Source organism: Protobothrops mucrosquamatus, unplaced genomic scaffold (assembly GCF_001527695.2).
Source record: "Protobothrops mucrosquamatus isolate PMUCROS unplaced genomic scaffold, P.Mucros_1.0 scaffold217, whole genome shotgun sequence".
Taxonomy (NCBI): Eukaryota; Metazoa; Chordata; class Lepidosauria; order Squamata; family Viperidae; genus Protobothrops; species Protobothrops mucrosquamatus.
In genome coordinates this window covers 170,330-196,560 of record NW_015386570.1, presented here as the reverse complement: position 1 = coordinate 196,560, position 26,231 = coordinate 170,330, and the positions used below count along the sequence as shown (strand labels likewise).

The window sequence follows — 26,231 nt, the reverse complement described above, 5'->3', positions numbered from 1 at the left end:
ATAAACAATACAATTTTAAACAGTGAGAGTGGGATCTGTAGCTATTAAATGGTGTAACTTCTTACCTATTAAGTTACACCATATAATAGCTACAGATCCCACTCTTATTAAAATAAATAAAAAGATGCATGGGAAAATGTTTCAAGAAATAGTTTTAAAATGTTTGCCTTTTTTTGCTAGTACTGGGCACAAATATTCACAGTGAAAGGATTTTTACGAACCTGAAGGAAAATATTACTGCTATGTGAGAAAAACACCTTCACAAAGCACTTTCAGAACCTGCTCTTCAAAGTGTCAGAGTATTGTGCCCTCTCAAATGCTTGGCCTGGTTCTGACATCTTTAAACCGTTCGTATCTGGTTTTACTTGTCCCCATTTCATGCACTCCTTCCAGGTAGGTTCCAGAGAACATCCTCTTTAAATGCACAAGAAAAGCATCACCTACATCTTGGTTCAGTTCCCTTTTTTCCAAACAACACTTTTTTCCTACCCTGAAGCCTCTTAACTGGTTGCCAGAATGCTGCTTTTTTGGGTTATGGCTGTCCTTATTATGACAGACAATATACTTCAGAGCACATGGACAGATTCCACATCTGAATGTTTCTGAAGGAGATATGAATTGCAAGCAAGAATTGCCTCTGCCTCTCTCTCTCTCTCTCTCTCCCTGCCTAGTTTAAGCTCTCCTGCTCCCTGTTCAGTCATTTTTCTACTTAGAGATGAGCATTAAAGATGCAATTTAGCTATCTGCATATTTGGACTGGTGCAGTTAACTCTCTTCAAGTTATATCATTGTTTTGTATGGATAGATCAAACCTCAGCCCATTAACTCCATATTCATAAAAGAAATGAAGAACCAATCTTGGGCTGAATCCAATGTCCTGTTTTATGCTGCACTGTGTAATTTTTTTAGTAAGCCACTTTCTTCCGCAATAGTTTCATAAGCTCTTCAAATGAAACACTCTTATAATTAATAGTTTATTAAGGATAGTTGCATGTAGCATTTCAGTTTCCCATTGACAGTTTGAAGGATTCAAGATTGTAAACAGGATTACCAACATGGTACTTGTCTGCATCATCTTGAAGGCATGTCTTTTCCTGGGATTACCTGCCAGATTGTTTTTAGGAAAGGGTGCAACTATATTAAAACATTTTAACAGCAATTTTACTAAACACTATAATTAAAAGAAAGAACTAATGCAAACTAAAATAAAAGAAAAGAAAAGAATAATAGAAAGCACAGTAAAGGGAAAAATAGAAGGGAAAAGAATAATATAGCAAAGAAAAAGAAAAGAAATATATAAAGAAATGACTTTCCCCCTTCATAACGATAAATATAAATCTAGTATAGGAAAGTTGCCCAGGTAACTGTTTTACTTTTAATTATTAAAACATCAGGCTATGGGTTGCTGAAGAGCAAGGAAGTGAGGACTGGCAGGAGAGGGAACAGATTTAAAAAGGATCAAATGGACCTGATGAACTTGCTCCAACCATCAACAAATTGAAGCCCCTAACCTATGGTCATACACTTACCCCAGTAGTACCCAGGAGTGGGTTTTGAATTAAGAAAACATGGGTAAGAATACAGCCTAATTGCTGGTTAAGAAATGTGTTCAATACTCTCTAAAATGCAATGGAGGAATGTGGAATTTATAGCCCACATACCAGATAACGGCTGCCAAGTTCCTTTTACAGACCCTGGGCTGTCTGCACTGCCTAAAATATCCCCCGGCTGTGCCATGGCCACCTAAGCTCTGTAAAGTTGAGTATAATCTCATAACTTTGTAAAGTCCAGGTGGCTCAACCAAACCAACAACAGCATCACTGTTGCTATGACAGAGAGACATCAAGACCTCACAAGGAGAAACACAACTGTCCTGAGCAGCGAATGAAATCCTGAAAAATTGTTTTGCCATAAAACAAGACTGGTTTATGATGCAGGTTTTGAGGAATGGGTATCATTCCTTCCTCCCCCCCTCCCTCTCTCCAAAAGTCAAAAGTCTAATTTGAAGGAAAAATATTTTCCAATTACCTGTTTGCAATTTTCAGTGGACCAGACAGATGGTGCTTTATTTAACTATGGGTAGCAGAATGGCTCAAATGAATACATATCCAACATCAGGGGACTGCTCAGTTTTTAAAAATGTATTTAAATAAAAAAGCAGGCAGCATGCCAATTCTTCAGGTTAAGTTTTCTTCTTCTTTTAGCTCCATGATTCTATATTTATGCCCATTGGCATTTAAATGATGACCTTGCCTTGTTAAGAGCCAGCAAGTATTGTTACACTATTTGCAAGTGATTAAACTCTGGCATAGCTGCTATTCATACATTCGGTTTCATTTGAATAGGATGTGGGGCACAATCTTAATTCACTTAATTCATCCACCCTACTAAGCTGTGACTTGCTAAACTATGGTTTGCTGAATGTACCACAATTAACTAGATTCACACAGTATTAGCTAATAATCTCAACTCCTGGATATTTGTCCGTGTAGACTTTATGGCCACAAGATGGCCTGGTGGTCTATAGCAGGGCTTTTTAACCAGTGGTACGGGTGCCACCTGTGGTACATTGGCACCTGGCAGGTGGTACGCGACCATCCTAGAAAAGTGGTAGCGGGGGAGGGGAATGAGAGCACTGCCGGGCGGGCAGGCAGGTGTCTTGCTTGGCTGTGCCTTGGGGGGCACTTTTTCAGTGCCATTGTAACTTCAAACAGTCACTAAGTGAACTGTTGTAAGTCGAGGACTACCTGTACTTTATCGCTTTTTTCCTTTTGGGGGGGTCATCAAGTTTTTGACACCTTGCTAGGCGACTGGTGGTACTTGGATATTGCCATATCCTAAAAGTGGTACAATGGGTGAAAAGGTTGAAAAGCCCTGGTCTATAGTCTCGAACTGTCTTAACTTTCTAGGGCCAGTTGATTCCCATCATTAAGTCAAACCAAACAAACTACATTATTAATAAACTGCCCAGCTCTGGTGTCCTATTTAAACATACTTAAAAACATCTTTCTAAGATGGGTTGCAAATATGCCACACTGTTGAATTAATCAGTTTTCATTGAACACAAATTTAGCCAAGAAAACAGTAGTAGAAAGAGAGAGATATGAACTGAATAAATAACAGAATAACAGAGTTGGAAAGGACTGGAGGTCTTCTAGTCCAACCCCCTGATAAAGCAGGAAGCCCTATACCATTTCAGACAAACGGCTGCCCAGTCTCTTCTTAAAAGCCTCCAGTGATGAAGCATCCACAACTTCTGAATTGAAGCCATTCTACTAGTTAATTGTTTTCATTGTTAGGAAATTTCACCTTAGTTCTAGGCTGCTTCTCTTCTTGATTAATTTCTATCCATTTTTTCCTGTCTTCTCTTCTGGTGCTTTGGAAAATAGGTTGACCAGCCTTTTCTTTGTGGCAGCCCCTCAAATATTGAAACACTGTCTCCTGTACAGTAGTGATGGAAACTAAACAAGGAGAGAAGCAACCTAGAACTAAGGTGAAATTTCCTAACAGTGAGAAATATTGCATTCAGTTTTGGTCACCACAATATAAATAGATGTTGAGACTCTGGAAAAAGTACAGAGAAGAGCAACAAAGATGATTAGGTGGCTGGATGCTAAAACATGAAGAATGGTTGCAGGATTTGGGTATGTCTAGTCTCCTTCTTTTCACTATACATACCAAATCCTGCAACCTTTCTTCTTATGTTTTAGCATCCAGCCTCCTAATCAACTTTGTTGCTCTTCTCTGCACTCTCAACATCTATTTACATTGTGGTGACTAAAACTGGATGCGTGATCTTGAGTCTATCCCTCTGTTAATGCAACCTAGTATTGCATTGGCTTTTTTGGCTGCTGCCACACACTGCTGGCTCATATTTAAGTGATTGTCCACCAGGATTCTCATAGAATTGCAAAGTTTTTCATGCCCCCCCAAAAGGGGGGAGAGTACTAAATCCAAAACACAGGGGAGAAATATTCCTATAATGACATGCTTTTTGTGCTTGCTATAAGAATTTCAGAATTCACTACTGGCTATGTATTTTACACCATACATATCAAACAATAGTATGGTAATACTATAGCCTTCCTTAGTTACCAGAGTGGGCATTAGTGGGTTCATCCAACCAGACCTGTTAGTAAATCCCAAAACTTTGATGTGATATATATTTTCCTCATTTTTTTAAGCACTGAATTCTTTACAGCACAGGATATTTCTAGCTGAGTGGGAACTCTGGGATCTGTAATGCCATCAAACATCTGGAGGCTGTCCTATTCACAGACATTTGGGGGGAGGTTTGTACTCTGAGACAGGTGTGGGCAACTATGGCCCCTTTACTACCTGTGGACTTCAACTCCCAGAATTCCTGAGCCAGCAATTCTCAGAATTCTGGGAGTTATAGTCCGCAGGTCTTAAAGAGGCCAGGGTGCCCACACCTGCTCTACACAACTGAGATGGTACATCTAAGGCTAAGTATTCAAAACTCAATGGCATGGTCAAATTCACTGCCTACAAAATTGCCCATAAATATTACCACACATCATATTCTACAAGCAGCACAAGCAGCCATTTCTCAGATGGCATTCAAAAAGAAAAAAATAATAAATCTCCCAAAGTTGAGGCTCATCGGCCAATCTTACTTGGTCCTGGAAAATTCCTTCGTTGGCCAGCAATGGAATCCAAAGCACTATTTAAGGCAGCACATATATTCTTACTGGCTTTAAAAAAAAGGCTGTCTACATCAGCCAGCAGCTATTTGTCCAAAAAAGAGGGGAGGGAGAGGAAATAAATATGACTCATTCAACAAGCAAGAAAATTACATAATTTCATTACTTTTAAAAGGGGAAAGTAAAGAACCTAATTTCCCTTAATAGTACAATAGTTTTAATAGTACAATCCTTTATTTACTTTAACTAATATTATTAAATTGCCTTATTTTCTTTTTCCATTCCCCAAAAGCTTTATATATCTTTTGACAAAACTAATATCCTTAGAAGGGTATGCCTTTTAATTAGCATTTAGAAACACCTGTTAACGATAACTGGATTTGAAAGGAAAACGGGCCACACTGCAGAAGTGTTGGTCTATTGGTCTATTTATCCTCAGTCCCTGAATGCTATATTCTGTTTTTGTAGTTCAGTGGTTCTCAACCTTTTTAATGCCACGACCCCAACAGGTCGTAAGTCGAGGACTACCCAATCGGTCGTAAGTCGAGGACTTTCCCTGCCTGGGAGCGCTGCGCATGCGTGGTTCCGCCCCCTACGCCGGCTGAGGCGTAGCTGGCAAGCGGCAGAGACGGAGCAGGCCGACCACCAGCTGGCCCAGCCCAAGGGAGGTAAGGCACCCGCCGGAAAAGGGGAAAAAATGGCGGACAAAAAAATGGCGGACAAAAAAAATGGCGGACAACCTTGCTTGGCGACCCCCGTAAAATGGTCGATCGACCCCAAATGGGGTCCCGACCCACAGGTTGAGAACCACTGTTGTAGTTAATGAAAAACCAGGCAGAAAGCAGACTAGAGATGGTGAGAGAGTGTGGTACTGTGTGCATATCCCTCTGTGTCAAGGTTTATAACCAAGATAGGATTACCTTTCATCTGCGAGTTTTAAATGACTATACTAGTAATACAGCCTTCCAAGATTGCTGCTTTGCACCCCTGTGATTAAAAAAAAAACATCTTTCTACTCTGGAAATGGCAGCTGCAGTCTATTGGCAAAATTATCTCCAATCAAAACTGACAGCAGCAAAGCAGGCCAGCTCCACAAGAGCTGTTTGTCATTTTCCCTTTGGCTCTCTCTGAGTTTGACAAGTGACAAGGCACCTATAACATAGCAACAAATGCTCCGGTTTATTCATCCAACCTAAACAAATGTAGACAGCATTTCGCTTTTGCTAATGCAAAAAAATGCAGCATTATTCCTTTCTCATTAGTCCATCTACTAATCAGACTATAACAATGGTCTATTGTAGATATTTCTTTCTCTTCTTCTCTTCCCCTCCCCTCTCCCAGCAAAGAGGACTAACTTCTTACAGCCATCATTTTACTGGTAGAGCCTTGGGAAGGGGAATAGGTTTAGCAAAGTCTAAAACTAGCAAATACCACCACCACTGCTACCTTTAGAAAGCAATGAGTGTAAAGCTATCATCTATTCGTCTTTTCAATACTGAACCATACCCCCAGAGGGATATTAACACCAAATCATTTTTTAAAGCCATAAATACACGAGCCTGATTTGTCTGAACAATTTCCTACCATTAATAACAGAAGAAAAATATTTTTGAAGATTATGAGAACAAGGGGAAAAAATTAAAATGCTAGTTATTTTGACCAACCATGCAAAACAACGAGTACTTGACAGTTATGTTCAACATTTACAAATCACTTGATATTATACCAATGGTTGATCCACAGCTCTGCTAGAAGAAAGGTAGGAATTATAGAAAGAAGATCACTGGAGAAAGTTTTATTTCACTAGAATCAACTGTATTATATATGCCACTATAAAGTGTTTATCAGAAAAAATTGAATGCCAAGGAATATTGCCATTAAAAAAATAATTCTTGTTGAAATTACTTTGTTCCACACTTTGAGAAATCCAAATATTATGATCCCATCATGAAACACTTGTAGAAAAGTTTCTTGTGCTTATTTATAATAGACAATCTAGATGGTTGTTACTAAAGATAAAAACCTTATAATAACTGAGGGATATTTTAAATTTTTGTAGACGTTTTAAATAGGATTTTAAAACTATTTTCTAATGTTAAACAGTTACATCTAGTTGAAAAAAACAAACAGGCATTTTATAAGCCAACTACTCAATATTCATTTATACACAAGCAAATTCAACCTAACTGATTATTTATGTGGAATGAATATTTGTGTCTGTATGAGTCCCTTACCACTTAATGCACATTTTTATTTCTATTACATTTTGGGGTAGAAAACATAAATCATCTGGACAGTCTGGTTAATTCACAATGTCACTCTCAATTAAAATGGTTACTGCTTTTCCTTTAGGAAAGTTATATTTAAGAGTACACCTCATAATTACATATATTGTATTTTACAATTAACAGATGGCTAATATATAGCTTTTTGCCACATTATCACTAAAGTAACTATCTATGTTCTCAAAAATAATATGCTATTATGTAATTGGAATTTATAAATTTATAATGTTACACATTCACATTAGTGAAGTAAAAAAGTAGAAGAAGAGCAGTATCTCAATTTAACAGGAGAAAATACCACATAGATTCTATTCTATACTGCAGGCATAATAAAATCTACTGCATTTAATTCACTGCAATCCAAATAAAAAACTTTGAGGGAGACTTTAAAATCAGGAGAAATGGGTTTAAGGAGAAAACAATCCTCTCACAATCAAACCTCTTGGTTGGTAGCTCTGCATTTAAATTTTTTTAAAAAGGCACATCATGGTCACTCATGACTTGGTTTCTGGTGAACCCAAAATTATTTAAGGAACAATTCAGACATTCTCTATAGGATGCAAAGTATTAATCTGAAGAACACAATTCTTGAGGAAATCTCCAAAGTGAATATACTAATGCAGGTTAAATTCCTCCTGAGTAATATATTAAAAGTCCTTGGCCACCAGTGAGTTAATTAATAAGATGGGGAGTCAAAGCACATGGATGTTGGCATAAGGCAGAGAACCCACAAAAGGTGCAGAGCTTGGGAAAGAAATAATCCATAAAAGTGAACCCAAAAGCTACATATTCTTATGCAAAACCAGACTTCCTGTTCCCATCCCACTTTCTACCCTTTTGATAAAAAGGGCTGAAAGAATGTCTAGCTCAACAATAGAAAGGTGCAAATACCACATAAACAGTCACTCATTTCTGTACCCTTAGCCAAAGTACTAAATGCCCACTGGGGCCATTTCCCATTGCCAGAAACACAAGGTCAATATGAGTCTTCTGAAAGGCTTGTTCTGAGCATTCATCAAGGGTTTCTAAAGCTGTGAAAAGAGGGCCTTTTTTTAAAGGGGAGGGGAAAAAAAAACCCTGTTCTTTCAATATCTTAAGAAGCACATCAATAACACAATTGCAGCAGACAGAATAATGAAAACTGGCCTTGCTTTCTTCCAGATACAAATTCAATTTTCAGCATTATCCACATACACACAAAACAAGAGCAAGTGGAGGTGGGAAGAGGGAAAGAAAGAAAGAAAGAAAGAAAGAAAGAAAGAAAGAAAGAAAGAAAGAAAGAAAGAAAGAAAGAAAGAAAGAAAGAAAGAAAGATGGTTGGCAATCTCTAGGCTAAGTGCATCTATACCAGGGCTTCCTAACCAGGGGTGCGAGACGATATTCCAGGGGGTGCAAAAAATTTGAGTTTTCAAAATTATAGTGTATATGCATAATTCATTGCCATTATTTCAAACTTTTGTAAGGGGTGCGAGAATATATCAGAAGTGTTTTAGGGGTGCGGGGTATAGAAAAGGTTGGGAACCACTGATCTATATGATTCATTGTTATTAAATGTTTCATGGCTGGATTCCACAGCATAATAATGTTAAACAAGCAAAATTTTACTAACAATTTACTTAAAATTTATTTTATATAATCAAAATGGACTTCAATAAAGGTACATCTTTTATTTTAGTAATGATATGTTTTCTGTCACCATTTTCCATCTCTTTTCAGAAAACAAAATAACATATTTGAAATGGATTTTATTTTTTAAAAAAATCATAGTATCATCTAATACAAAGGTCTTCTTTCAGAATTGCAGTCCAGACAATACACACACACATACATACATACACACAGAGATATAGAGATAGACAGACAGACAGACATTGCAGTCCAGATATGATGAACATATAACTTTCACCTCAGACTATTTTCGGCAGAGGTGATTCATAATGTTATCCCAGCCATAATTTGTTATGTATACCAGAATCAGTTTTGGAGATTTGGAGCAAAATAATCATGATTTGTATGGTGACTTCCCAAAGTCATGGTTGTACCTTGATATGTACCTTGGTTCAGAAATGACATGGTTATAACAAATCAAGATTTATAAAAGAGCCGTGGTGGCGCAGTGGTTAGAATGAAGTATTGCAGGTTGACTCTGCCCACTGCCAGGAGTTCAATCCTGACCGGCTCAAGGTTGACTCAGTCTTTCATCCTTCTGAGGTCAGTAAAAATGAGGACTGAAATTGTTGGGGGCAATATGCTGCCTCTGTAAACCGCTTAGAGAGGGATGTAAAGCACCGTGAAGTGGTATATAAGTCTGAGCGCTATTGTATTAAGCCAAATTATCATGGTTTCAAATTGTGGTTGTTGCAAACAAAAAAACATTACCTTCTGGGAGCAGTTTCACATATCATGATAAATCTTAACTAAATTGTAATAACTTTCTATTATGGGCAAACTCTTTACTTCTCTGAGATAAACTTGGACTGACCTCTCAGGCCAAGCTAAACAAATGCACACATATAAGTTCACATGCATGTAATTGCATGAAAGAATGTAGAGACAGAATAAATGCACAGAAGATTATAAGCTCAGTTTTGCATGCATCCCTGGTCAAGAAGGGAGCCGGAGCCATTAAAGTGTATGCTGCTAATTCTCCTTCCCCCAAACATTTTCAAATATAGTCGCATGATACACAATGCGTGCCCAGTAAACTTGTTCAAAACCAAGTCTGAGACGTCTTTTTGTGGAGCATTCGCTTGTAAAATTCTCTAAATCTTGGATTTCTCCCATAAAATATGCAATAAAAAGGCTGAGTCAGGAGAAGAAAAAAGCAGAGAAAACTCACCACAAGTGGTCCTCATTTAGCAATGTTTATTTATTTTATTTATCTATAACATTTACTGGCCGCCCATCTTACCTCAGGGTAACTCAGACTTGTATTTTTGAAATGTAAAAATAATTTTGTGATCAATTCTCACCTTTACCATTTTTGTGGATTTGTGAAACAAAGCTGAAAGCTGAAGTAAGATCATAAAGGCAGCTAATGACTTGAGTTGTAGGTCCCAATAGGGTTGTTAAACCAAGTAGTGGTAAGATAAAGACTTCCTTACCTGCTTTGCAGGTTTTTCCATCTTCTTGTAGTTGGACTCCAGTAGGACAGGTACAACTATAAAAGGGCTCTTTTGGGGACAACAGGCACAAGTGTGAACATCCACCATTACTTTCCTCACACGGCGTGTGAACTTGAAAAATAAGAGAAGAAAGAAAACCAGGCACATTTTTTATTTTCTGGTAACACAGAAAGGAAGCCTAGATCTGTAAAGGGGACAATCATACTTTATATTTCCTCATAAATTCAGTCAGGCAGTAAAAATAATTAACTACAAGACAGGCATTTAAAGTTGCTCGATAAGACTTTAGAGGAGTATCAATAAACGTAAAAATGTCCTGAAAAAAAGTACCTTTTCACACTACAGTATCTCAAACTGCTCCAATGCGGTTGGGGTTTCAATAGGGTTTTAACAGTTTGGGAAATATAAAAAAAAATGTTAAGGGACAACTGGATGCCATGTGTTTGTTTCTATTTGGACTGTTGTTATAATTACAGTGCAGGTTGAACCTGAACAATTGTTATTTGTTTCATCAAGAGTTCACACTTTTCTGTATATCTCACTCTGCAACAATAGTAACAACTTCCTCGTATTTTCTCCATTCAGCTGTGTCCCAGTCAATTATGTTGGCCATACATAGCTTAAGTACTTTTATTTATTATTTAAATTTATTATAGCTAGTGGACTTTGGAAGGCATACAAAATCCACTTGTCTGTCTCACAATCAAACCTAAAAATTTAAGGTCTGGGGTTTTGTTTTGTTTTGTTCTTCCCCGTCCAAATATGTAATCTGCTTTGATTATGGCATCAAAAGGAAAGCATGACAATTTAAAGTGGGGATAGTGTAATCATTCAAAAGCACCAGTGTTAAGACTGAAGCCCTGTATATGATCCACAATCAGTTAATATGGTACAAACACTTGGGAGCTATGGCATCCAAATCCAGTCGAGTCAAGAGACAGCATTATCTGAACTATTTCTAGCAGATAGTATTTCCCAGTATACCAGGCTTTCCTTACTACTGTCCAGAAATATTGTGACCCAGGGGTGGGACGTGCTCTCAGCTGAGAGAAATGTTAGGAATTCCGAGAGCACCACATAGCCTCATCTGGAACGCAAGGACAAACTCTATCAGTGCACATGGCCAATGACTTCTACTGAAGCATTGCACCTGTTTCTCAGCTAAAGCAGCTCTTAAATTCCTCTCTTTACTCCATGAACGTTTACCATCCACCTATCCTTTTTCTTAGTATAGCCACAGCTCTTCCGAGCAAGGCCAAACTTTCTCCGAGGTTTTCAATAGTAGACCTAGGGCTCAATGCTCTCTTAAACAGGATAGTACTCAACTTTAGGATAAATCTATGTTTTGTCTTATGTTACGTTATGTTATGTTCCTAATATCTAGTGTGCACAAGACAAGGTTTCTTTGGAAATCCTGTGGCTAAAGAATTCAATCAGAGCATACTATCTGTTTTTCAATTTTTTCCCCCACAAATTTTTCCTGTTGGTTAAAAGCTTCATCCATGAGAAATAATGAGGTATTTTCCCCTCTGCCTCCAAGTCACTCACACAAGAAAGTTATTTTTCTTACTGCAAATTATCGTTAACATTTTTGTTAATAGTATTACAAAATACATACTATTAGCAAGATACTATTGAAAAATAAGTCCTTAAAATCACTGATTTAAAGTATTTAATATATGTATATGATGTGCCTGAGAAATTCTGAATTTTAACATTTCTAAATGTTTTAATAAGTAGGCAAAAAGGCATCTCAGCAAAGAATTTGCATTACTATGGCCTGCTTTGTAATCGAATTTGCATTACGCTATGAATGATATGCACAACCAGTTAATAATGATCTCATTTAAGTCTTGGAAAGTGTTCAACTATTCAGTCTGATGCATTGTTCAGAGATCTGTGGCATCCAAGTGGGAATTAGCTATTATATTTAATGAGAGTCACTTATGGACTCCACAGAGTTTGAATTCCAAGTCTCCTTCATTGGCACTTTTATTTGGTTATTATGTTCTAGCTGCTTGAGCTTCTTTAACATTACAGCAACAGCCACATCACTGACAGTCAGAAAAAATTCTGTCTTGCAAACTTCCACTGAAATACTGGCCTGATCAGCCAACGCTCTCATCAGGCAAAGCAAATCAGAGCTTAAAGAAGTTACTACAAGGTGAAAAATCTATAGGATAAAACCCTGAGTGCCACTGACATTTTCTTTCCTTTGAAACAGTTTGAGATTCTGCTCTGCAATCAACATCTTATGTAAATATGGTGGTAACAAACTTTATTAAACAGCAATCAAGTTAAGAACCTAAAGTCATGGCATTTAAGACTAAAACTTCCTACCACAATCAAATAACAGCATAGCATACCAGATGCTTGTTAATAATTATAGCAGTACAGCGTCCTACATTGCATAAATAATAAATTTGCATTTTCTTCTCTGAAGTCATGGGTGTTAGATTAAAAATCCCACCTATCCCTAATGTGAGAGAAAAAGAAACAAACAGCAAACGTACAATATGGCTGCCTTTCCGGGCTCAAAACCTGGATGTCCATTGGTGAATACAAAGAATTTATTATTTCTCTCTTGTTCTCTCCAGCTTTCTTGTTGCAGGCGTGAATGGAACGTGTCTGCCAATCCGTCCAATACAGAGTGTCCCCAGCCAACGTCAGGGCAAATGGATGAGTGAGACTACCTTCCACGACTTTTTGCCTGGTTTGTAGAAGAAAGAATATTTTCCAAAGTGATTACAAAACTACTTCACAAATTAGTTTGGAAAGACAAGATGTCAAGCTTAAGTCAAAATTAAAACAAAATAACAGTGACTTCCACAAACAGCAACAGTTCAATACGTTGAGTGAGCCTTATTCAAACCTGGCCAAAATGCTTTCTCCTGAATCATTTAAAAAAATCCTGGGGCTGCAAACTGGAACCACAATTACCATAAAATATCTTGCTATGAAAAATTATTTAAATTACTATTTTGTTCTGACTTTTCAAAGTGGAGGTTCATCACACAGGAGTCTGTTCCAACAATTTTAATCTACCATTCACAGTACAAAACACTTTATACTGCTTTCAGGTCAGTTCATAGTGGCAATATTTGTAATGTACATAATTCCATTGAAATTTAATTTATTTAGCAGTAATAACTAAAGGTTTTTCGGGCATAAAAATACCATATTCATATTTTCCATTACCACTCCATAATAATTTTAAACATCTATAATAAGATACAAAAAAGCCACGGAATTATGTTGTGCACAAAACACAAATATGCATTGCACAATGTCCAACCACGAGTCATGAGTGAAGAAGAGGAGAAAAAAAATGAGACAGCTGGAATATTTTATCTTAAATGACAACCATGCACATTAGGAACATTGATTAAAATTCTGAAATTAACTTTGAAATCGCTAGAACAACTTTGTCATAGCAGGGTATACGTATGTTCCAATATGACTTATTTAGATTTCTTGAATCTGGGCTGTAATTTTTCAAAGACAACATTTATGAGAAGTAAAATGAGTTCATAAAGCATTTTGACCAAACATGCTAATTGGATTTTTGTGCTACAAGTACATTTCTTTATAAGAAAAAAAATCCCTTCCTTTCTTTTAAAGATCAAACAATGCTGAAATAGCATTGAGCAACATTTAGGATTTTTTTTGTTTGTTTACAGAGTATATTGTGGAAGAACATGTCTTCCTTTGTTTGGATTAAAGATACATAAAATTAAAGCAAAATTTCAGTAGTAGCACAAGAATATGAAATTAACACAGATTATATAATATACAGTCCAGATTTATCTTGTTATTTTTATATGAGTTACCGATACTATCGCTTGATCGCAGAAAATGTCTTTTTTGATTTGACAATGATATTAAGGATCCCAACAAAACACATTATAGAACTTTAAGAGAATCTAATATAATTCTGCAGATTGATTTTTTTTCAAACACCCTGGAAAAGAAAACAACAAGCAGGTAGTACTTTCTCTCTCTCTCTCTCTGCTTGTATACACACAGCTATGCAAAGTATGTGTGTCTCCATTTTCTCTTGTATGGGAGGTCACAACGGTTGTCATACATACTTCATTCATACGTGCTTTTGAACAGCACAGATAGTTCAACCTCACCATGTGCATGGACGGTGAGCTATCACCATGGGGTGAAAAGGGAGGCACAAGGGGAAAAGGAAACTAGCAGCAAGCCTCAGTAAAGGAGAGATGGAAACATGTAGAATGAAAAAGGAACAAAACATGATCTGCCAGACACTTATCAAAATATTCAAGGGCAATTGGTGATGCAAGGTTGATAACCTTTGTTGTCATAGCTGCCAGAAAATACATTAGCACCAGTTTAAAAAAGAAAACACCTAAGCAATATTAAATGTATTTGCAGAGGGTTACATGCATACACATCTGCACGCACAAACCACCCCTACCTGAAGGAGCCATCCAGATTTGCTCTGTGAATGAAGCTCAGCTTTGCATCAGCCCAATAAAGCTTTTGTTCACTGAGATCTATTGTGAGTCCATTGGGCCAATAAATGTCAGAATCCACGATTATTTTCCGAAAACTGCTGTCCATTCCGGCACGCTCTATTCTAGGTGTTTCACCCCAATCTGTCCAATACATGTATCTAGAAATAATAAAAAAAAATTCAAATACAATTACAATAGCAGAATAGAAACTTTCCTGAAATCAGGTTTATGCATCCGATTCAACAGATATCAAACATTTCTTTAAAAGCAGAACATAACTTTGTGATATTTTTTTTTAAAAAATCCCACCTTTGTTAACTATCTCTAAAAATATAAAGTCTGTTGTTTCCTATGCAGTTCAATTAATACAAGTCTTTTCATTTACTTGCTGAACAAGGACTCTTTATTTCAACTGGTAGAGCCCCTTGGGCTCTATTATGATCTATGAGCAAAAACGTTACAGCTACACATACCTTGTACAACTTTTTAGCTACATTGTTTTCAGCAAATTAAAATAAAAAGTGCCATTTAAAAAAGAATGATTCTACTATTGCATCTGACTAGAAGTAATTTATCAACTTTTGAATTAATGACTTACTCAGGCTTTTGCAATAGTAAAGAGATAAATAAAATGAAGCACAACAATGATAAAAACAGTATATAACAAAATAAATAGATGGTTGAAAACACTGTAACACGTACAGCTAAAGGAGAAATGAAGTAACACAAAGATCCGAAAGGACTAAAAACCAGTTAACCATGCCTTAAAGTCAATGTCATTCTCAAATGGGATGCTAACACCACCCTGTCTTTGTAGTCATGTACTTCATTTCATTGGCAGGGATAAATGGAGAAGTGCTTCAGAAGTTGGCCTTGGTATTTGGAGAAATAGAAATGGAAGGACATGCTCTTTTAAGATAAACTATTTAAGGCATTCGGGGTTTAAAGGTTAACCGAGTACTCTCAGAAGGTTAGAAATGACTGGCAACTAAACCATTTGAGAAAACTGCTGTTATTATATTCCTATTGACTATGAATTTCTGGCTATTAATCAGAAAATCAAGGAAACTGAACGTTAATTAAATTGTTTCTTGGTGTCAAAGAACAGAGAAATAATGAATAACTATAATGACCCATTAGGATATACAGTATGACCAATAGTACTATGTATTATTTATTAGAGCTGTGTAAATAATTCACAAAGTAGCTTTGACTGCAGCAAATTGTGAATGTTTTTCCAGAATTCAGTCATCATTCAGAAAGGCCTTTTCAGATTATCTGTGCATGCACAGAAGACACTTCCACTAGAACTGCTGAGGGAGTCAATAATTTGCATAGGTCTTTTCATTTCTTAAGTTCATGTCACATTTTTTTTCTTCAGGCAGCTAACTATTGGCACTTTTGGGGGGGGTTTGTAAATGCAAAGCTGAACATTAACAAAACTTCATGAGAATATAAAAATAAGATACATAACACAAATATGAAAAAAGCACAGAATGAGAGACAGAAAGGACAGGTATAAAGATTTTAAACATCCATGGCTAATATTTGGTCAGAAAGGTATATGGATATAGATAAAGATATAGATATACAGATTCTCTCACTAACAAATATAATCTACTAGGACAGTGATGGCGAACCTTTTAGAGACCGAGTGCCCAAACTGCAACCCAAAACCCACTTATGCATCGTCGGGTATCGGGTGGGCGTGGCCCATTGGGTGGGTGTGGCCCATTGGGTGGGTGTGGCCCATTGGGTGGGCGTGGCTGTGGTGGTAACAGCAGACTGGGTGGGACTAAAAAGTTCAATCAATCAATTCTAACTTTGCAAGATTTTTTTTTCCCCGCGAGAAGTTGAAATTGACTGATTGATTGAAACTTTCTTTTTTTTTTGCACACAGCGGCGGAGGCATAAAGCGAAAAGGTTTTATAAAACCCAGCTGAAGGCCTAGGACTGGGGCGACGGCGCGCGTGCCCACAGAGAGGGCTCTGCGTGCCACCTTTGGCACTCGTGCCATAGGTTCACCACCACTGTACTAGGAACTGTTTTGTTGATAAAAATGGATACAAAACTTAAATAAAACAATAAAACACAGAGATTTATCAGGGCTCTGTTTTGTTGTTTTTCTTTTAGCCAATACTATTTCCCAAACTTCTGAATCTATTTGGCCCAAACAAAAATGTTTTAATTTTCTAATGTTTTGCAATAATAAATCCATAAAGTGAAAGAAAAAAATAATTAATTTGTTGTGTTAAGAAATACAGAAAACAAATGTACAATATAGTTGATTCCCAAAGATTGTTGAGCAACTTCAAAAATATCTGGCCAGAATGAGGAACTAAACTGACAATGGCAAAGGCCTCTGGCAGCAATGTAATCTCTACCAATCTTTACAGGAAGATTTTGATTCACATAATGTAATGTTAATGGTGGGTATTAACATCTACACATTTGGTTATCATCAATTCTCCAAAGTGGATTTAAACAGAATTTTATGCCATAAAGAATTCCAATCTAGCTCATTGTCTTCAACTTCCATTTCCTCTTCCCATATTATTTTATTACTTCTTCCGGGATTTTTTTCACCTTCCTTTTCAAAGCCAATGCTATCAAGTACAGACGTGTATTACTGAACTAAAGAGAGTTTCCTGAATTTAAACAATGCAGTTATATACGCCACTTTAAATACTGCTAAAGGGTTTCATTGCCAAAACTTAATAAAATTAAGAAGGAATGATGAAACTTGAAATTTGTAACCAATTCTTCAAAAAATATATTCAGAGAGATGGATTCCTTGTTAAGTCTTTAACCCGGTAATGTCCTGACTTTTCTAATATCCCATTTCATATATTTTATTTATCTACATGGTTTTAAAAGAATTGGACAGATTTGTTTTTGGTGTTTTTTACTGTTAGAGTAGCTTTAATATATGTACTTGTAACTATATATAAATTTCTCAATATCAGGGAAGAATGTTATTGCTCTAATGGGTTTATATTTTACTACTCTGCCAATTCAGCATAATTTGTGGTTATTATGCTATGAATAGTTACTTGAAAAGTATCATAATAATGTTTTAAAGATGTATACCTAAATTCCCAACATGAATTTGTTTAATATGATTTGCCTAATCCTACTTCTTTTATACAAATGAAAAAAGAGAGGGGTGTCTTTTGCCATGAACTAAATTAAGAAACAAAGAAATTTGGAGTTTGAAACAAAAATAAGATTTTAAAAGATCAGGAGCAGATTTTTTTACTAGAGATAAAAGAAAGCTGTATTAATTTGCAATCTTTCAAAGAGGGCCTTCAGCACATTTCTTACACTGATGTCAATTATAACAATTGCTCCTAAATATCTAAATACATATATACATACCAATGGAAATTGTATGTATTAGGAGAGCTCAGATTGTTTACTTTTGTAGTTGATGTACTTTAGATTAAGCAGACAAAAGAGGAGCAGGATTAGTATATCTCCTTGCCATAATTCAAGAGCTTTGTCAGATAATGTATCAGGTCATTGTGTGGTTTAATTTCGTTCTGACTTAGTTTACTGCACAAATCCAACCAACATGGTGTTCAAAATGGAATATGTGGCTGATTATTCACTGATTGTGGTTGATTAAATTTACAGTACAATATTAAGAATCCAGACTAAGAGGCAACTTTTTGAGTGGAATATATGGCCATACAAGCTACAGGTTTCCTCAACTCCAATGTCTCTAAGCATAGGTCCAATCATTCCCTATTACCCCATATTTAATAATGTTTTAATTATATATGCCATGTTCAGCTTTATAATTACAGTACTGAAATACAGTATTAACAATTTCCTTGTGCGAACCACTTCTGAAAAACTTTGCCAAGAAAACTGCAGAGTTTTATCCAAGCAGTCTCTGAGAATCAGACACAATTGAACAAAAGGGGAAAAAAACATTCTCAAAGTCCTAACATTATCAGAAATATATAATTTCAAATAAAACTGCCCAGGGCTATTGTTGTATCAAAGAAGGATGACCAAAGAAGTTCCCCCCACCCCAGAAAAGAAGCAGGCAGAACTATTAGTCAAAACTCCTGTACACTACTCAGCCTTGCCATAAGCTACGGTTGCCAATTCCAATTGGGATCAATCCAAAAAAATATGTGTATGTATCGTAACACACTTGTATATGTGTGCAACCTGTACAAACTACATTCCAAAATGGGGCACGTCAAGGACAAAAAATAAACGTAGAGTAATTGAATTAATATCTGTTAATTAAAACCAATTATTTATAAACTAAGTACCTCATTTATTAAATATAATTGATCCTTATCTACATATTGTATACAAAACATGCTCTCTCACACATGTACACAAATTAGTCTCGCACATAAATATCACAGATGTAGGCATAGTCATCTCTGAGGAGGAAGATAAAGATGGGGTAAGTAAAAGGGGTAGCTGTATAAGGAAAAGAAGGAAAAAATGGAAGGAAGGAAGGAAGGAAGGAAGGAAGGAAGGAAGGAAGGAAGGAAGGAAGGAAGGAAGGAAGGAAGGAAGGAAGGAATTCTTTAGGCATTACAAGAGGATTCCAATCATTTTCCCACATAGCAGCTAATCTTCAAACTAATCTACAAGGCCTCCACACTTCACAGCCATATCTGCAGCCATTTGCACCTCAGTTCATTGCTTTGTTTTCATCAGATTCTTATATTCTTTATCAACAACTGTAGTTTCCACTCCCCTCCTATTATCTGGAGAAAAATAGTGTGTGGGGGAAGGGGAAATGGAAAGACAAAAAGCCTACTTCAGCACTGTTTTCATTCTCTTTCAGGCAAGAATTCACCAGAACATGTGAAAACAACCAAAAATCTGCCTAGATTTTAAAAAGAATACTTACTCAACAATTGCTGTGAAGTTGTGGCCAAACAGCCTAAGATGCTACCAGTTTAAAAAAAATGTAGAATAGGACGTTAGATAAACATATTGAAGTATTCATAGTTAAGATCAAATTTTGCCAAGGAAAAAAACAAACTACAATACAAAATAACCTATACAAACTCTGCAGCCACTATAATTCAGGTTTTCCAGGCCAATTGAAAGACAATGAAAACAATATTGAGAGATAATACTAGGAAATGCTGAAGAAACTATACCAAACTTGCCAAAGTAACCTGCATATTAAAAATAAGTCAGAAAGCCTCTGGAACAATTTCAGAAAAGTAAGCTACTTAAAAAGACTGGCTTGTCCTCAAATTCAAATTGTGTAGAAAAAACACTAAGGGACCTTTTACAACCAAGGTAAGGAGTGAACTGTGAAAAGAAAAAAAGGGGGGTGAATGGGATAGATGGATGCTGCAAAGTCAGACAAGGAATGCAGCTGCTGAGAGAGTTAATTCCACAAGGACAGACCTCAAGCCACCATTATTCCTCTTCCCCTTTCCCCACCAAGAAAAGCAATAAACAAGTTCCACAAGTAAATGATGCATAACCAAGTAAATGATGCATAACCAACTACCATTATAGATGGGTTTTCTTAAAAGAAATACATTCAAATATTGTCTGAAAGGAACACAAAATTATCGACTTTCAGATATGATTAGGACGTCCCATACTTCCTTCATCCTCTGGAATTTTTGCTAAAAATTACACTTAAATATAGAAAATGTATGCAAAGCAAAAGACAATAAGATAAATGACAATAGATCTATGCAAAGATGAAGAAATTAGAAAGTAAGGTAAAGAATTAACTTTTAATATTAGCAAAGACACAGGTAAATACACTGGGTACCTCATTACTCTACTTCCATGAAACGGCTTGGCACAGAGGAACTTGTTAGATTAAGGGAACAGGGAAAGTATGATAAGGTAACATTCTTGCTTCATAATATCTCAAAGAACAAAACTCCAAGTGTAGCCTAAATATTCAATAAAAACAATTTAGTAACAAAAAGCAGGCCACTGCTTTTTATTAGTATAAATATTTAGATGAACTGCTCAAAATTTAATAACAAGATATTCGATACACATAAAAGAACCAGAATATCTCCCACAATACCCCAACCTCAAACACACAAATATTAGAATTTTTTATTTATATCCCACTTTTACTTTTTTTACAAATAACTCAAGGCAGCAAACATATGTAATACACCTTCCTCCTCCTTATTTTCCTCACAACAATCCTATGAGGTAAGCTGGGCTGAGAGAAAGTGACTGGCCCAAGCTCACTCAGCTGACTTTCATAGCTAAGGCAAGACTAGATCTCAAGATCTCCTGCTTTCTAGCCTAGTGCCTTAACCACTAGACCAAACTGGCTCTTTACCTCACATCTTTCACATCTTGTCACCATTTAATGTATTTTTTTTTAAATTTGCTTCTTTTTGTCATTGTCCTTTTCAGCCAGGGTGTTCAGAATTAGATTGAGTATTCCAAGTAGGAATTGACCAATGCAGTCTAGATTGGATTTATTATTTCCTGTGTTCTAGAATCTTTAATCCTGCTAATACATTCCAAAATAACATATTCCTACATCACACTGCTGGCTCATATTTAATTTGGGATCAACAAAGATGCCCAGATTCCTTTCACATGCACTGATACTAAGACAAGTCTCCTGTCTCCACATCATCTACTTTCCCATTTTATACTGCCCCATCCTATCCATTTTCCTATCCAATTGCAGAATTTTACATTTCTGTCATTTAAATTCCACTTTATTCATTTCAGCCTAGCACATAAATTGTCTAGGTCTTTTTAAATAACACATTTAAGCTAAAGCAAAAAAAGCAGAAAGACACTGCTTTACTGTACATAAACCTAAGAAACAGTTTTTTGTGAATGAATGTTCTAGCATTTTGCAGATGTATTATTAAAAGTTTTTAAAGTTCTAAAATTTGTCAATTAAATCAATCAACTTCCATGTAACTAATGTCTTACACAGTATTCAGGTCTTTGCAAAGACACCAAGCTCACTTCTATCCTTTCTAGAACTATTCAACATTTAAAAACAGCATTAAATATGTCTAATGAAAATCTGTCACTTATCTTGGCCCAAGATTGTATTTCCACAATTGTCCTAGATTCTTGGGACAATTAGTGCTATACAAGTCAGTATTGTTACTATAAGTATTGTTACTATATGTATACCAGAACTAAGTAACTGTGCCCTTTGTGGATTCAAAGCTTATCTGCATTTAAATTGAGGATTCCGGGAAGGACAAGTATATCAGACAAAATATAAAACCATCACAGTTATCAATATAAAGAATTTAATATGCACTTAATATGCATGCATTTGGGGGGGAAATCATTAAGTCCTGCCTGCAGGCTTAAATTTCTAAAACAAAACCTCCTGTGACAACTGAGGTGAAAACAGACGGGAAAGTACCAAGAACATATTTTAGCTAGAACAGAAACCAAAGTGAAAGAAGAAAATAATTCAGCAAAGCACTAATTAGCTAGAAATATGAAAGAAACAACACCAAGTAATGCATCAAAGAGGGAATCAGAGGAAAGAAGACATTAGTTTTTAATAATTTCGTAATTTAAGATTAAGAACAGGCCAACTAAATATTTAAGGAAAACTAATTAAGAGGTTGCGTCAGGAAAATTTAAGAGACAATAAATAACCAGAATATAATTTTGGTATGAAGATTGGCATATGATGAATAATGGGCCCAAGCAAAAGAAGAAACTGCAACGAGCATGAAATTCTTTACCTGTCACCAAATACTGAAACTACTGAAAGCAATAAGTAAAATAACTAACAGTTACAAACAATAATGATGAATTGAGAAAACAAAAACAGACCAATAAATGANCTTCTGGAGGCAGGTTGTTCCATTGGTTAATTGTTCTAACTGTCAGGAAGTTTCTCCTTAGTTCTAAGTTGCTTCTCTCCTTGATCAGTTTCCACCCGTTGCTTCTCGTCCTGCCTTCAGGCGCCTTGGAGAATAGCTTGACTCCCTCTTCTTTGTGGCAGCCCCTGAGATATTGGAACACTGCTATCATGTCCCCCCTTGTCCTTCTCTTCGTTAAACTAGACCAGTGGTGGCGAACCTATGGCACGCGTGCCACAGGCGGCATGCAGAGCCGTTCCTGTGGGCACGCACGCCATTTCTGGGCTCCTCCCCCTCCCCCTCTCCACGCATGCGCAGTCCGGGAACAGCTGCAAGAGCTGGGCGGGGTGAGGGAACGTATAAAAAGAGCAGTTTTGGTGGGAGAGTGAGTGAAATCAGAGCTGCCATCTCCCTTCCGCAGTGCAGCCCCATCGGCTTGAGCGGAGACAGCCCCGGGACAGCCGGAAAGGAGCCCTCACCTGGTGCAGGTCCTGTCTACAGGGTGGCTCTGACGGGGGCGGCGGCTGCTGCTCTGAGCCCCTTGACTGGCCAACCACACAGAGAAGCAGGAGGTGGCGGCGTGATCCCTGCATCGCCAAGTCCGGTCAGCCGCAGATCTGGAAGCAAAACTGCCGACCATCCTCACGCTGGTTGGGGCAGTGGCGGGGGAAGGTGAGCTGTGGCAGACGCCCTCCCCTCCCCGCCCGGAGGCGCACGCGGGACAATGTGCGGCAGCAGCGGCAAAGGGTGCCCGCATGCCAGATCCTGCCTTCCCCCGTAGCCACCGCCACCAGCGCGAGGATGGTCAGCAGAGGTTTGCTTTCAGATCTGCTGCCTGACACTATTGCCCCTCCCCACAGAAGCCAGCAAGTGCATGGGGGCCAATGGTGTCCGTCAGCAGCCACAGCATGCTGGCTGTCCTGCATAATGGCGGACTGGCCACAGAGCCCCATCGGCATGGGCGGAAATCGCTCTGGGATAGCCAGAAAAAAGCCTTTGCCTGGCCTGGGTGCATCCACTCGACGGATCTGATGGGGGTGGCTTCTGCTGCTACTCTGACTGGTCAGCCCTGCAGGGAAGCAGAAGGGGCAGCTGGTGCGCGAATCTGCTGCCTCAGGCTGCTAGTGAGCAGCTGAGGCGGCTCCAGACCCCGGCTGCCCCTCCACCTCCTCCCCGGCTGCCCCTCCACCTGCTTCCCTGCTGACCGGTCAGAGCAGCAGCAGAAGCCACCCCCATGAGATCCGTCGAGTGGATGTGCCCAGGCTGGGCAAGGGCTTCCTCCCCCCCATAAATCGGCGAGAAGTAAAACTTCTCTTCTTACGGCTTAGTTCACAACCATAATAAGTTGCTCCTCCTGAGCAAAGGTACATGAGCTGGGTTTGCACCTTGACCTAGATTTTTGGGTGGAGGGGGGGAAATAGCAAGCTCCCAGGTGCCGATGCAGCAAAAAGATTAATGGGCTGCTGTGACCCGCCTCTTGTTCCGGCTGCTGCAGATGATGGAGCTGCCAGCACCAGGCAGAAGAGCGGGGCCCTGTGTGTGAATCTCATTCCCTGGGCTGTGAAGCGTAGAGCAATTGGGGGTGGGGTGCAGACAACACGCAGGCAAGAGAATTGAGAATGAGAAAGATGTGGGCAGAAACGGCTCCGGGACTCCGCTCTTCTGCCTGGCTGCTAGGGAAAAAATTCTTGGGAACAAAGTTTTTTTTATTATGGTTGTGACCACCGAGGCCACTCCCACCCAGTCAGCCACGCCCACCCAGCACGCAGCAATAAATAAATGGGTTTTGGGTTGCGGTTTGGGCACTTGGTCGCTAAAAGGTTCGCCACCACTGAACTAGACATACCCAATTCCAGCAACTGTTCCTTATATATTTTAGCCTCCAGTCCCCTAATCATCTTTGTTGCTCTTCTCTGTACTCTTTCTAGAGTCTCAGCATCTTTTTTACATCGCGGTGACCAAAACTGGATGCAGTATTCCAAGTGTGGCCTTACTAAGGCATTGTAAAGTGGTATTAATACTTCACGTGATCTTGATTCTATCCCTCTGTTAATGCAGCCCAGCACTGTGCTGGCTTTTTTGGCAGCTGCAGCACACTGCTGGCTCATATTTAAGTGATTGTCAACTAGGACTGTTTATTTGATGCTTAAAGACATCTTATAAGAAGATCCAGATATAAAAATCTCCCTCAGGAATGCATGACCAATATACGAAATAAATTACATGCATCCAAAAAAATGGATAAGTTCTTCTCAAGGAACTATTGAGTGACATAATATTGTCTTCCTATTGGTATGATTTTTGCAATACTAGCATACTCAACCACAAATCACTCCTACATTAACTGTGTGTGCAAGCCAGGTGGTTGGGATATTATCAAATTCTCTAACTAAGATGAATACCCTCTTGCACCCGGTCAGCATACCATTACACAACCCTGCCCACAGCCTCTTGCTTCCTAGTATTCTGCTTATGCAAGACAATTTCCATCTCATAAGAGCTTGGGCCTTAAGAGGGAGGATAATTTTATTAAGATGACTCATTATGACTATTATACTGTTATGACCAACATACTTTCATATGTGTTACATGAGTAATTTTTTACTGCTCATAGTTTTGACCCTATATTTATAATTAATAGTTTTAATATAATTGTTTTTACAATGAGCAACAAGAACAATAATAAATAAAATACATGCAGGTTGTCCTAGACTTACCACAGTTTATTCAGTGAGCGTTCAGAATTATGATGGTGCTAAATGAAGGGACTTAGGACTCTTGCCCAAAGTTACAACCGTTGCAGTGTCCGAGACACGAGAACAAAATTTCAAGTGCTAGGCAACCTGCCTGCCGTTATGACTGACTGCAGGGACGCTGCGGCAATCTCCCACCTACCGTCCTGACATCCCACCCTACTTGGGCCTGCTTCCCACCGTGCAGGATCCCACACTGCAGCCATATTTATAAATTAAGGCTTCAGTCTACAACCTCTGGAAGGTAATCCCTTGGGCAATTAAACAATTCAGAATTCCTAAAGCAGGGTTTTTAAGAAAAGGGGGCATGGATCCACTGTATCCAATATTTTCTCCCCCCAACATTGAGAAGAGATTTACAATATCTCTTCCCCAATGACGAAATGAGAAAATTATTTTCCTGCTCTCTAATGTTAGAACCCACTGAATTGGATGCCAGGACTGCTGTTAGGTGTGGTTAACCAGAATATTTGGATAATTGGGAATTTAAGTAATCGAAAGCATTATTACTAAGAAGTTATACTGATTCTGAACTACACAGTGGATCTAAGTGAAGCAAGTTATTATTAATAAATGCACTCTGATTTACAGTTTTATGAACTGAGCGATATAACTGAATTATATTTAAGCTATACATTTTGCCCTCAGAAATAAGATCTGTGGTCAGTCTTAACCTTTGTACTGCAGAAGATCTTCAAACAAATTAGATTTTTATGTAGCATACCCAAAGAGCATGCCAAAACCCCCACTCTTTATATCTCAAACTATTGGATCGCCTCTTACCTCAAACATAGTATTTGAAAATTCATTAAGATTCAGTGGAAAGCCAGTGTTACAGATTTGCAAAACTGAATCTATCATGCATTTCAGCAGGCAACCTCCCTAATTATTTTTAACCAGCCACATTAATTATAGATTAAAGCAGTGATGGCAAACCTTTTAGAAACCGAGTGCCCAAACTGCAACCCAAAACCCACTTATGTATCGCCGGGTGCCGGGTGGGTGTGGCCCACTTGGCGGGTGCAGCTACAGTGAGCTTGGCAGACTGGGTGGGCGTGGTCACTGGATGGGTGTGGCTGCAGTAGTCATGGCAG

The 26,231-nt window shown here is 38.0% G+C and overlaps 1 protein-coding gene across 1 annotated transcript in view; it reads right to left on the bottom strand.

Annotated features, from left to right (window-relative positions):
* LOC107285827 (low-density lipoprotein receptor-related protein 5) overlaps positions 1 to 26,231 on the bottom strand; it is a 56,065-nt gene that overhangs the window by 28,895 nt on the left and 939 nt on the right. Inside the window, exons 2-4 of the mRNA XM_029283762.1 lie at positions 14,519 to 14,716; positions 12,588 to 12,784; positions 10,054 to 10,185 (exon numbers count right to left, since the gene is read on the bottom strand). Coding sequence (XP_029139595.1) covers positions 10,054 to 10,185; positions 12,588 to 12,784; positions 14,519 to 14,716 — 527 coding nt within the window. The remainder of the gene's footprint in view (positions 1 to 10,053; positions 10,186 to 12,587; positions 12,785 to 14,518; positions 14,717 to 26,231) is intronic.